The sequence below is a fragment of the Brachyistius frenatus genome, unplaced genomic scaffold (assembly GCF_029030835.1).
Source record: "Brachyistius frenatus isolate BFR_SWC_R1_liver_20210118 unplaced genomic scaffold, ASM2903083v1 Contig_29, whole genome shotgun sequence".
NCBI lineage: Eukaryota > Metazoa > Chordata > Actinopteri > Embiotocidae > Brachyistius > Brachyistius frenatus.
The window spans coordinates 441616-455756 of record NW_027210628.1 but is presented as its reverse complement, the minus strand read 5'-3'; the positions used below and the strand labels follow the sequence as shown (position 1 = coordinate 455756).

General features: G+C 42.0%; 1 protein-coding gene across 1 annotated transcript; it reads left to right on the top strand.

Annotated features, from left to right (window-relative positions):
* Nucleotides 1–4193: 4193 nt before the first annotated feature.
* On the top strand, nucleotides 4194–7378 carry ccl25b (chemokine (C-C motif) ligand 25b). Its single transcript, XM_069698986.1, has 5 exons — nucleotides 4194–4298; nucleotides 4705–4797; nucleotides 6439–6556; nucleotides 6725–6839; nucleotides 6931–7378. Exons 2-4 carry the CDS (start codon nucleotides 4734–4736, stop codon nucleotides 6837–6839), a joined length of 297 nt encoding a protein of 98 aa, XP_069555087.1. The 5' UTR covers nucleotides 4194–4298; nucleotides 4705–4733; the 3' UTR covers nucleotides 6931–7378.
* The last annotated feature ends 6763 nt before the right edge of the window (nucleotides 7379–14141 follow it).

The following is a 14141-nucleotide window of genomic DNA, read 5'->3' as shown; positions in this document are numbered from 1 at the left end:
CACTAAAGCTGTACATAATGACAATATTTGATAGATCAAGTACATTTGCTTTTATTACTTCTGTAACATTTTAAGCACTGGATCGAACATCTTTATGCTATATCTAGCACTACAAAACTATATTCAGCATATGAAAATAAATACAGTTAATTAAATTACTCAGCAGCCTCTAAAATATTTACAATTAAGGAGAGGCTGTGGCTCAGTCGGTAGAGTGGGTTGCACACTAATCAGAAGGTTGGTGGCTCAATCCCCAGCTCCTCCTGTCCACATGCCTAAGTGTCCTTGAGCAAGACACTGAACCCTAAGTTGCTCCCGATGGTGTACCATCGGTGTGTGAATGTGCACCTTACATGGTGATCTGTCTCATTAGTGTGTGAATGGATGAATGGGAAAACCATGTCAAAGCGCTTTGAGACCAAAAGGTGATAAAGCACTATACAAGTACAGACCATTTACCATTTACAATTATCTCCAGCTACACCATTAAAATCCTGCATGTTAATGGGTCTATAATAATAACCCAATGATATAATAGTTATATATAATAAAATAACAATGAGAAGGGCCATTCTGCTTTTAACTGTGAAACATACACTTTGCAACTCACAGTTTAGGAAACATTTAAAAAAGTGAAAGTAAATTATTCAAACCTCACCCATTTGTGTTTTTGGTTTGAGGTTGTGTTTCGTGGTTTGTTTCAATAAGCCTTTTTCTTAGACAACATTCATGTTGCATGTTACAGGAGGAAAAGCACAGGCGTTAATGATAATGGCTGAATTCCATCCTGCTGCTTCACATTTCTGACTTATAGGGACACTTGAATAGATTACTAATTGATCTACAGTATGTCATTTGTAGCCCTTGTCTTATCTAAAATGTCTGCCTTGAAAAGGATCGATTGTGCAAGGATCTAATGTGCAGTTAATGTACAAAAACTTGGAATGAGTGTGTATTTGCTTAAACACTCTGGAGAAGGCCTGTTCCTGTTTCACAATGAGAGTGACCCTGAGAACAATGCAAAACCATTGAGGTGAAAGTTTTTCCCAGTTTTGGTGGAGGAATTTGACTGCTGTGCAGTGAACTTAGACTCTGGTTGTGAGTCAAACCTTTTTTTAGCCAACATCATTGTCTGACCTCACTAATGACAGGAAATCTCTGCAGTCATGGCCCTAAGTCTCATAGAAAGTGAAGGCTTTTAAAGCATCATATTAATACTTGTGGTTCTGGAAGGAAATGTTCCACAATCACACGTGTGTAACTGGGGGTATAACACTGTTGGCCATATAATAACAATCTATAAAAAAAAAAAATCCCCATCTTACTTTACGCATAGACCTGCAGCAGAGTCCAGGACATTTGGACGACCCACTTATCTAGGTTAACAACAGTATTTATGTTTCAGGAGACATTAGTTCAAGTGAGCACCAGTATTTGGAAGCGATCAGACATCTCTGACCAAGAGTCCCAGATGATGTAAACTATGACACATCGGCGCATTCTTTAGAACATGTTTATACACAGAGAGATCACTTTCACTGATGCTTTTGTAAACTGTGTTGAAAGAAACTCATACTGAGGTCAGGCTCTCTGTATTTTTAATATTTGTGGTTCTGGAAGGAAATGTTCCACAATCACACGTGTGTAACTGGGGGTATAACGCTGTTGGCCGTATAATAACAATCTATGAAAATCCCCCATCTTACTTTACACATCCCTGCATCTTTGCCAGGAATTTGGAGATTTTAGTATTTTGGCGTAATTAACATTTTACCGTCTAAATGCTGGCCAACAAAATAAGTATAACAAATATTCCCCAGTATAAAAATATTTCCCTAGATGATGTGGAGAGGGGGTTTGAAATAGCATTAAGATGTTCATGTTGGTTTATAATAAATAGTAACAATTACAAATAATTACAAATGTTTTAGATGCTGGTCAACATTGTTTATAAAGATTGGGGAGGGGCTGTTACACTGGCATGAGACACTTTTGATAGAAAATGGAGTATCAGATGATTTTAAGAGCATGTTTCTTTTTGCAGGGAACCCAAAACATAGCAGCAAACTACTTTAAAACCTGAAAACAAAACCACTGGAGGAGTTAAGTCATGGCAAACTAAACAACATGGAATATTCAGAAACCATGAAGAATACACAACAGTTCAGGAGACATTTTTGGAGCAGGATCATGAGACTTTCCTTATTGAGATATTTCTCAGGCCCCAGCCCTTAGTTTGTCTTTTAACGACAAATTCTCATGGATGCTTGGTCAGAGGCCCAATAACCCCCTCCACCACAACTTCAACCCCAAAAACACAAATATCTTCAGTGATTAGGAGTCAACGATGAGATGATTCGATTTTTGGGGTCAAAGGTCAAGGTCACTGCAGTCTCAAGTCTCTCCCATTCTGTGAACATGACCTCTCAGGAACGCTTTGAAGGACTTTCTTCCAATTTGGCAAGGACTTGTACTCAAGGAGGAAGTAAATAGATGTTGGTGGTCAAGGGTCAGAGGCCAAGGTCACTGTCACTTCAGGTCTGTCCCATTCTCGAGAACACTTTATCTCAGGAACGCCTTTAAGAGAATTTCTTCAGATTTGGCAAAAATGTTTACTTGGACCCAAAAATGAACTGATAAACTTTAGGTGGACCTTACGTCCGTCCACTGTTGTGAATATGATGGTAGTCAAAGGTCGAAGGTCATTGTGATGCATTCACGTTTTAGAATTTGAAGTTTCTTTTCAGCAACAACCATATTTCAATCAGCTTTACTGGCCAAATTCCTTTAAAGTCTTCACTACATATATCATTCTGGACAAACATGGATGTCACCTGCAACTTGACTTGACTACTTGGTGTCAGCAAACAACCACGAGGTGGTAATTCTAGTTACTTTAGTGATGACTCCACCACTGAAAGTGACTATAACAATCCTAATATTACAGTAAATTTGCCGGTTTGAATTAAGGTACAGCAGGAAAACAAGTTACCTACAACTGTAAAATAGATACAGATAGTCAAGCAAGCTCGAGGAGCATACACACACATATATATCATGATAAATCAAACATCTTTCAGCATCCTTTGAGGAATACATTTAGATGCAGGCCTTGCATGTAAATGCTCACAGCTGTAGCGGGAAATGATGAGGATAATCAATACAAGATGTATTACAAGCCACACATTAATCAGACTTTGGAAAGGTCTCATACATCTGGATGGTTTTAGCAGATTACATCAGTCTTTTGTGTGAAGGACTGTTCATCTTGTAGCTGTGGATGGCTCTGACATTTTTACCATGTCCAGGGGTAATGCATATGACCTCTGACCTTTTAAGGTGAAGGTGGTCCCCTTTATTGAAGAACATCCATCCATCCATTATCTATACCCACTTTATCACAAGGGGGCTGCAGCCTATCCCAGCTCACTTTGGGCAAAGGCAGGATTCACCCTGGACAGGTTGCCAGTCCATCACAGGGCCAACACATAGAGACAGACGGAAACAAAGACCATTCACGCTCTCATTCACACCTAAGGGCAATTTGTAGAACCACCAATTAACCTGAGGTGCATGTTTTTGGATGGTGGGAGGAAGCCGGAGTACCCGGAGAGAACCCACGCAAGCACAGGGAGAACATGCAAACTCTGCACAGAAAGGCCCGGATTCAAACCCAGAACCTTTTCACTGTGAGGCGACAATGCTAACCTTCCACTGTGCCGCCTTTAGCCAAGAACAGAACTTTCAAAAGTCACATTTCCTGTTTTCTCATTGAGACATTAATCTCATGTTCTGCAGCAAGATGAGACCTGAACATGACTTTAAACCAATTTCTTTTTTTATATGTGAGGACACCCTTTGTCTGCAAGGAGGTTTATTGACAACTTCAGTTTGAGACACAGCACAGGACCTTGCTGACAGACAATACATGTGATGTGTTCCATAACTGTTCTGTTTTTCCCCCATTGACTTCATGATACTTTGGTAGGTAGAGGTGAAATCAATATATCAGGTACATCAAAAGGTATCTCACACACGTATGTCAGTCATCTTCAGTCACTTTGCCTGAGCCCAGAAAAGAAAAAGGAAAAAAAACAACTTAAGAGTCCGTGATCAAATTGCACTTCTACTGAACAGTTGTAAAATGTGGAGGGTTGACATGTCAGAGGAGGTGTGGTGAAGAATAAATTCTGTGTCCGGGAACGACAATTTCCACTATAAGAGTGCACCACCACGAGGTGCACTGGACAAAAGCTTTTTCCTCCCAAGACGTCTGGTGAAACACTTCATGTGAACAGGTATGTTTCTCTGCATGCTTTTCCCCTCGTGTTATTTTTTTTAGCTTTTGTAGTCCTGATTTAGCAAACATGTTGTTGTGTGTTCCAACTACTGAGTTTACTGAAATGTCAGAGATAACTGCAGTGAAGGGAATCCAGTTATAATGTACCATAAACTCGCTTACTTTCTGTAAAACAACACTCAGAGTGCTCGATAAGGAACAGCTGCACACAGCTGGAAACCAGATAGATTGAAATATTTTTAATCAAGGGTTAAAGACTATCTTTTTCCTCGCACAAGAGCGCAGATGGGGGAGTTTGTGATGGAAAACATAATATAGTTGTCTAAGGCAGAGGGGGTTGGTAGAGTTTGCTTCCAATTTTCTCTTTTGCTCTGCTTTAATCTACTCTGCCTGTGTTTGTGCAGCGAGTTATACAATAACAACAGCAGCAGCCATGAAGTTTCACGGTCTCGTCTTCCTTCTGCTCTTCACATGCATGTACATGAGTCTGGCTCAAGGTAAGTGGAACAGGTTGGATTTGTTTCACACCAGAACTCTGACAATTTAATGTTAATTTTAATTAGATTGCACAGAAATGTAACTGTGCATTCTTTTACAATAGCTCAACATGTTGGGTTTTATAATTTTAAACTATAACTTAAAAATATGGGCCTCGTTTTGGTGAAAAGTTGCACTACTTCTTATGACTCTGGAGAATATGAGCTGTGTCACTTTAGCCAAATATAAAAGAATTGTTGCTGCAGCTGTATTTCATAATCCACATGTCTTTTATAATTATGAGAATAAGATGAATTATTCTGCTAAAAAAAACAAAAACGTTTTACCACAACACTTCATACCCAAGTGCAAGATGTCAAGGCTTGTATTGTGTTATAGAGTATTGTGATGTGGTGATCTTGTGAACGGTTTGGAAAATAGAAGGAGCGCATACATCAGCAAAAACAGTTGATTTTTATGAACAATGAAATACAACACAAATGGGGAAATTAGTTCTGATATATCAATGAAGACAGAGATGTTGATATATTGGTTGAATTTGTAAAAAAAAAAAAGAAGAGCCCAAAGCTGCTTCACTGCAGAGCACATTAATGGGAGTCAGTACAGCAAATCATTTTGGGCTTCAGACTGCTCACAAATATTTTGGGATCTAAATGTAGCTGGCATCTTTATGTAGCAGATGTAACTTTGGGGAGGGGGGGCACATACACACGACTGTAAAAATTAGATCAGAATAAAATCACAGCATGGCATGAACAAACAAAACTGAAAAAAAAACTACTCTTATTAAATTATTTCTGAAACCATGTTTTTTTGGGGTTTTTTTTTCTGCCTTTTTGAATTCATGACCCCTCATGGTCCTTGTTGTAAGATAATTCTCTGACTCAGGCAGTTTGTACTCATGTTTCATTTATGCACTCTGTGAAATCTGCTCTAACCTCGTGATAGGTCTACCTTCAGATAAAAATGACTACAATTAATTATTATTAATTACCTTAATTTTAGGCAGATACTGTAAAATTAATTATATATATCCAAATTATAAACTCAATCTGTTATCTGGATATTAATATAAGCTCATATCCAAAGGAAACCATAACCAGAAACACGATGCAAGCAGTGACAGTGAAGATCAGGTGCTGTCAGGTAATGCATGATCATTGGTTGAGGTGGATATTCATTTATGTGTCTCTGTCTGTATTAGGATGAGAAAGAGTATGAAAGTGAGAGAAATTACAGCCTTTTGTGATTTGTTAATGCCAAATACTCAATCTAGGCTTCCAAAATTAATCAGTGGGGCTTGTAGAAGGGGAAGACAATAATTTCCCGGAAAAAAGTTGGCTTAACTCCAGATCTGTTTGAATCCTACAAAATGCCAAAAATTGTAATCTCTTGACAGGCTGTTGAATTATTAATGATTCATATGTTTTACTTGTTAATACTGAATTAACAATCAAATATTCAAAACCATCAGGACTAAATGGAGGTTACTTCAGCACTTTTTGTTCAAAGGCTCTATGCCAAAAAACATACGCACACACACACAACCATACACACACAGCGATTGCTTAATTTCTCCCCAGGAGTGACATTTTCATGTGGGATAGTTTATCTCCCTCTAACAGTCTCTCTCTCTGCAGGCTCATATGACAACTGCTGCCTCGGCTACGCTGTCGACCTTCCAAAACGTGCAAAGAAAAACATTGTGCATTACAGGATGCAGGAAACAGATGGCGATTGCAACCTCAGAGCTGTTGTGTGAGTAACAAATCTTACCTCCTTCATCTTTGTTTCCCTGCATTGTTAAAACATACCACCAAAAACTGATGGAGAAATAAACGACTTACTCACTGAAGACTCAGAGCAGCCGTTTGAAATGTGTGAGCTCATAACACTTGTGACAAACAATGATGCTCATGTGTGTAGGTTTCTGATGAAGATGAGGACTTCACATAAAAAACAACGGACTGTCTGCGCCAATCCAAATGATATTTGGGTCCAGAAGCAGATGCAGATTGTGGATACAAGAAAAAATAATTAGGTAAAAAGTTACACAACACATGTTGCTTTAATACTTTACAGACAATCTCAACAACTGTGTACATGTTTCACCATAAAACCTGTCTTTGTAGACCACAAACAGGAGAGAAACAAGAGAGGAGAGAGGAGAGCGGCTGCTTCACCTCCCAGTCAGGCATTATATATCACCTTCCAGCAGATGGATTATGTTTTGGTGGATTCTGTGTTTCCTGTTGCTGACAGAATGTAAATCATGTATGCAGTTCTTTATAACACAATCATAACATATCCTCAATGTTTATAGCCAGTATAGCAAACTTCATGTATATGAGCCATCACTATGAGACTGTTCACTTCACTATGATGAGTAGCGCCTGCTAGGAATGAGCCATTCTATGGCAGCTTTAAAATGTGAGTAAGTGTGTGTATGACATAAATGTAGAAACCACTTTAGGGATAAGCGGCAGAGTTTTTATACGACAGATTTCCATATTTTTGTATCAGCACTCTAATTGTACTTTTTGTTTTTCTATATCAAATAAAGAACAAATGCAAACAAAATCTCTGGTTTATATAATAGTTAATAATCAGTCAGGAAAACATCAAGCTGTTTAAAATCAGTTCAGTCCGGATCTGGAGAGCTAATGGTTGATACCAGATGCCAGTGAGAGAAATCAGGCTTAGTTCTGGTCCCATAATTTCTCACTTATTTTTTTGGCAGCAACTTGAGCCATTAATTGACAGCATGATCCATCTGTCATCAACACTATAAGACGAGACAATTGTTGTACAGCGCACCAAGCACAAATCCGCTCTTCACTGGCTTCATGGTGGAGATAAAAGTTGACCATGTTCTCAGCCGTCCAGTCCAACGTTGTTCAATTAAAGGATGCAACTGTCAGATTTGTACTTTGGAACATGTTTTGCTTGCTGGCAGTGAAGGGATTGCTTTAAAAATGAGTTTTTAATATAAGTGATGAGGACATTACCCACAATCCTCATTCTGCACAATGATGTATATTTAAAGTTCATGTGACATAAATATGAGGCTTCAGCAGTGTCAGTTTGTCAAATAAAAAAAATAAGTGGATATCACTTGATCTGTCTCACTCAGATAAACCTTTCAATATATTTCGGTGGACAATGAGGGAGGTTTTTGTCCCTCATCACTTACATTATAATGATGCTTTGAAGGGATCTCTTCGAGGCCTGCGAGACGAGGAAGGATTACTGCAAAACGAAAACGGTTTCAACGTACATTTCAGCACCTAATTATTGTCTTAAGAGAAACTTGAAAAATTGTGAATGTATCTTTTAGTTTATTTGGGTAGAAATATACCTTCTGAGCACAATAAAAAATTAAATCATAAAAGTGTTCAAATTAGATTTTTGACACAAGTCATCTAAAAAAAAAAAAAAAAAAAAAAAAAAAAAGGATCTTAGCTAGCAAGAGAGGTAGATAAACTTTAATTTTAACCACTCGTCCGAGACACCACTCATTTATTAGAATGTGATGGATGTCTTCAGTCGTCATGAGCAAGTTCAGGGCACCATGGTGTTCTAGGGGCTAAGATGTAAACCATGATGTGTCTGGGTAAAAATGCAAGCAGGAACTTTTGCTGTGAATCCCCTATCTTGCCTCACATTTCCTGTTTGTTTCTCAACACAATAAAATGCAAAAACAAAATGACTACTCCAGATACTTTTGAAGCCTTATACTACAGCTCGTACTACAGACATGGTCTGTCAGTTAGTATAAAGGAAAACTATATATTTTAACATTTTCTACTAACAGGAAAAGACAGAAGACTTGTGTTGAAACGTTGATCAAATATCACTTTAGAAGCTGCTGGTCATCAAACTTGTTGTCCCAGAGATGTAATGCCCGTTTTTGGTTTTCTTGGTATGTCCAGGACTGATTCAACGCAATCCACAGTTGGTTTTAAGTCTTTCCAGCTGGGAACAATTACTCAATTTTTTTTTTAAGTACTTTGCGTTGTGGCACACAAAAATGTCAAAAATTAAGCTTTTTTGGTTTTCACATGGATTTTTTTTTCTACACTTTGGTTTTTATTTGTATAACTTTTCCATTGTGAACATTAAGAGTAGGGAATACTGTGTATGGGACAGATTGAGTACAGATTGTCAGGATGACATTTTAGTTTATGAACCGACATTTATCATCACAATTTGGAACTGAATTTGATTTAGAAATCCTGACTTCTTACCGTCAGGTAAATGTGAAACATTTTCTGTAATAACAGAAGTAGATGATTGGGGGAAATACTGCGCTGTGTCAATATGATAATTTAGAAACTGAAATACATTCGTGATGGTGCTTTTGATGGGAAAACAGTCAGGATGTGACCCCTTTTAAAGCCAAGATCAGAAGCCATTTTGTCCTGAAAGCTGAAAATCTAACAAATAGGATTTTAAATATGAGTCTCAGTTTTGCTCAGATTTGGTTACATACTTTAGTGTTGGTGTAATCAACGTCAAAACGGAGGTGAATTCAAGTCAGAACAACTTACAGTACTTGAACTTGACTGTGAACAAAAAAAAATACCAGAGTTGACCTCATTTTTCAACGCTGAACAAAGGTAATGAGTCAGCAGGGTGGCACAGTTAACTGTCTTCTTGGTTGACATCGCCGGTGTGAGAATAGTGAACTAGTTAATGTTAAAACATAATAAACTGCAGCTATTGACTGAAGCCCTGAAGGTGTTCTTCTCCTTCTCAATTATGGCTCAGATAGTGAAAGCGTTTAAGATTCCTTTGGAATGAGATCTCACCTGTTGCTGTGCTGCATGCCTACAAACTGATGCACATTTACGGTTTATGTGAGAATTAATCACAGAGATGTGTCAGATCTGGCTCCAGCTGTGCTCCGCTTAACAGACGTTTAGATTCTGGCAGGTCTTTAAAGCATTACACACACACACACATACTGTGGCTTCTTTCATTCAAGCAGCAACTGACTGTAGCTGGTCACACAGTGATAAATGTGGATAAAGGATCAGCGGCTCAGTTCCTGCTGGTATCCAAACTAAACACATCAGTCATATCCATCCATCCATTATCTACACTAGCTGCAGCCTATCCCAGCTCACTTTGGGCAAAGGCAAGGTACAGCCTGGACAGGTTGCCAATCCATAACAGGGCCAACACATAGAGACAGACGGAAACAAAGACCATTCATGCTCTCATTCACACCTAAGGGCAATTTGTAGAATCACCAATTAATCTGAGGTGCATGTTTTTTGGATGGTGGAAGGAAGCCGGAGTACCCGGAGAGAACCCACGCAGGCACAAGTAAAACATGCAAACTCTGCACAGAAAGGCCCGGATTTGAACGCGGAACCTTTTCACTGTGAGGCGACAATGCTAACCACTGCACCACTGTGCCACCATACACATCCATCATCTTTTAAATAAAAGCCTCAAAGACATGATGCAGTTAGGCTGGGATGTGTAGATCCTAAACTGCTTACAAGGGATGGACACATGTAAGAGACCCTCAGTTTTCTTGAAAACAGCCTCTCAGTCATATTTTACTCCCCGTCAGCCGAAAAGGAGATTATCCATATAAGGCAGAGTTGTTACTATTTCGCAACCATCTCCACTGTGTATTTATGAACTGCACAGATTTGGCATTCATCCAGAGCTCAAGGCTTCTCTTTCTTTGCCAAATGCAATTACAAACAAATGCTAGCTTGTTTGTTTAGTTTGGCTCCTCACGACAATCTCAGAGGGTAAGAAAAGGTAAAGATCACGCAGATCAATGCAGTTTATATGGACGTATCCCGAGGCGTTCCCAGGCCAGCCGGGAGATATAATCCCTCCAGCATGTCCTGGGTCTTCCCCGGGGTTTCCTGCCAGTTGGGCGTGCCCGGAAAACCTCCAGAGGGGGGCGCCTAGGAGGCACCCTGATTAGATGCCCGAACCACCTCAGCTGACTCCTTTGGACACGAAGGAGTAGCGCCTCAACTTCAAGTTCCCTCCTGATATCCAAACTCCTTACCCTATCTCTAAGGCTGAGCCCGGCCGCCCTACGGAGTAAACTCATTTCGGCCGCTTGTAGCTGCGACCTCGTTCTTTTGGTCACGATCCAGAGCTCGTGACCATAGGTGAGAGTCGGAACGTAGATCGCCCGGTAAACTGAGAGCTTCGCCTTCCGGCTCAGCTCCCTTCTCACCAGCACGGTCCGGTGCAGCGCCTGTTGTACTGTTGCAGCAGCACCGATCCGGCGGTCGATCTCCCGCTCCATCCTCCTCTCACTCGTGAACAAGACCCCGAGATACTTAAACTCCTTCGCTTGAGGCAGGCACTCCGTCCCCACCTGGAGGGAGCAATCCACCGGTTTCTGGCAGAGAACTATGGCCTCAGATTTGGAGGTGCTAACCCTCATCCCCGCCGCTTCACACCCAGCTGTAAACTGCCCCAGTGAGTGCTGGAGGTTGCGGTCTGAAGAGGCCAACAGGACCACATCATCTGCAAACAGCAGAGATGCGATCTGGAGACCCCCGAACCCGACGTGCTCCTCCCCCTGACTGCACCTAGATATCCTGTCCATGAAGGTCACAAACAGGATCGGTAACAAAGGACAGCCCTGGTGGAGGCCAACACCCACTGGAAACAAGTCTGACTTATTGCCGAGAATACGAACACAGCTCCTACTGTGGTTGTACAGAGCCCGGCTGGTCCATTGCAACGGGTCCAGCACCCCGTACTCCCACAGCACCCCCCACAAAAAACCCCAGGGGACCCGGTCGAAAGCCTTCTCCAAGTCCACAAAACACATGTAGACTGCATGGGCAAACTCCCAGGCCCCCTCCAGTAGTCTTGCAAGGGTGAAGAGCTGGTCCACTGTTCCATGACGAGGACGGAATCCGCACTGCTCCTCTTGAATCTGAGGTTTGACAAACGGTTGGAGCCTCCTTTCCAGCACTCTGGCATAAACTTTGCCCGGGAGGCTGAGTAATGTGATACCCCGATATTTGGAGCACACTCTCCGGTCCCCTTTTTTGAAAATGGGAACCACCACCCCAGTCTGCCAGTCCATGGGCACTGTTCCCGAACCCCATGCGACAAGGAAGAGGCGTGTCAGCCAAGACAGCCCAGCAATGTCCAGTGCCTTCAGCATCTCAGGGCGGATCTTAACCACCCCCGGCGCCTTTCCACCGAGGAGCTTTTTGACTACCTCAGAGGCCTCTGCCAGGGATATGGGTGCGACCCCCCCCAAGTCTTCAGATGCTGTCTCCTCTCCGGAAGACATGGTGGCCCGGTTTAGGAGTTCCTCAAAGTGCTCTTTCAACCGCCCAACGATGTCCCCCATCCGAGTCAGCAGTTCTCCCCCCCACTGAGAACAACTTGGGGTAGTCCCTGCTTTCCCTTCCTGAGCCGTCGGATGGTTTGCCAGAACTTCCTTGAGGCCAACCGAAAGTCCTTCTCCATGGCCTCCCCATACTCCCATGCCCGAGTTTTAGCACCGCGACCACCGCAGCTGTAGCCTTTCTGGCCTGCCGGTACCTGTCAGCTGCTTCCGGAGACCCCTGAGCCAACCAGGCCCAAAAGGCCTCCTTTTTCAGCTTGACAGCTGACAGGTGAGCCCAACTATATCTAGCTGGTACCGCTCCACCTCCTGCACCAGCTCCGGCTCTTTCCCCGCTAGCGAGGTGACGTTTCACGTCCCTAGAGCTAGTCTATGCTGCTGACGATCGGTTCGCCTGGGCCCCCGGCCCAGCCTGCCACGTGGTATGCAATGCACCCGACCCCGATGCTTGTCCCTGCGGGTGGTGGGTCCACAGGGTGGCTGCTCCACTATGTTTGTTCGGGCTGTGCCCGACCAGGCCCCATGGGCGAAGGCCCGGCCACCAGACGCTCGCCGGCGAGCTCCCCTCCTGGGTCTGGCTCCGGGAGGGTGCCCCGGTTTCCCTGATCCGGGCGAGGTGGCTTCAGTCCGTGGGCTACTGTACATCGGGGTCTTTTTGAGCCGCTCTTTGTCTGGGCTCTCACCTGAGACCAGTTTGCCTTGGGAGACCCTACGAGGGGCTGATGCCCCGGACAACATAGCTCCCAGGATCACTGAGCCACTCAAACCCCTCTACCCCGTTAAGGTGGCGACTTGCGGAGGAGAATTATAAATCATTGATGTGATAATCTGAGTGGATTTAAGGATTTTTAAATCTGTTGTTTTAGTGTCAGGCTTTTAAAAAAAAATTCTCCAAAGGGAAGCCTCCGTTTGTGTTTGATGAGACTAATTTATATTTTGTGGTCATTCAGCTTTGGTCACCTGAAGGTGGATGATTTACCCTAGTCTAAAACTTCTTACAATACACCAGCGTACACATCTGTATCATTTGACATTTGCTTTGAAACAGGAGCTGCAGACAGATGCTGTTGTTTTATACTTTTCATCTTACTGTCAAAGAGAACACTACTCAGTGTCCTTAATCAGTGTCATGAATAATTCTGCAGATGCAACATTTCTCAACTGGAAATGATAACAAGCATTTTCACATTAGCGATATTGAGCAAGAACAGGGCTTCCAAATAAACAGCAAGTTAAGACTTCTTCTTGGCACTTGTTTTGGATTTTGATAATCTCTCTGTGTCTGTTCCTGCCCACACAATGTGTGCACATTCCTGTGTAAACAAAATGAGGGTCTGAAACTTTGCCAAATCTAAAGCTTATCATAATGTCAAGAAAAATCACAAGTGCAGCAGATGTGAGTAAACGCTGGCAGAATTGGCACCAAACTGGGAGGTGACGGTAATAGGCAGAGCGATGCCTGTTTCAGACAGTCTGTTTTTTCCTTGAGGGGAATTCACAAGTGGGAGGTGAAGGTACACTGAAGGACCCGTAACTTGGGAAAGAGCGAGAGTTTTCAAAGTTTGACTTTGCAGATGGGACAAAGTGAAAGTCTCTCTCAAAGGAGCTGAGACTGTAATATGCTTCATCTTTTATCATGAGCTTGTTAATCGAAAGCACTTGAAATAAATCAGTTCCTGAGAACTGGCTCAAGAGTCAAAGTTTTATTGAACTTGTTTATGAGGAATCGTTCAACACCCCCGTAGGAATGTCTCTGTTAACGTCAATCTGGTGTTTTGTATGCAGCATAAAAAAGCGGTAATATAAATGCTGTAATGACATGCTCCTCCTGCTGGAAGGAAAGATCCGGGAGATAGCATCCAGATCAGGGGACTGGAGAGGAAACAGTTTAAAATCAAAAGTAATTTTTATTATGAATAATGAATCTGGCCTCACTTTTTTACGATAAATATTAATACAGAGGGGCATTAAGTTCAGGACAGCATCCATGAA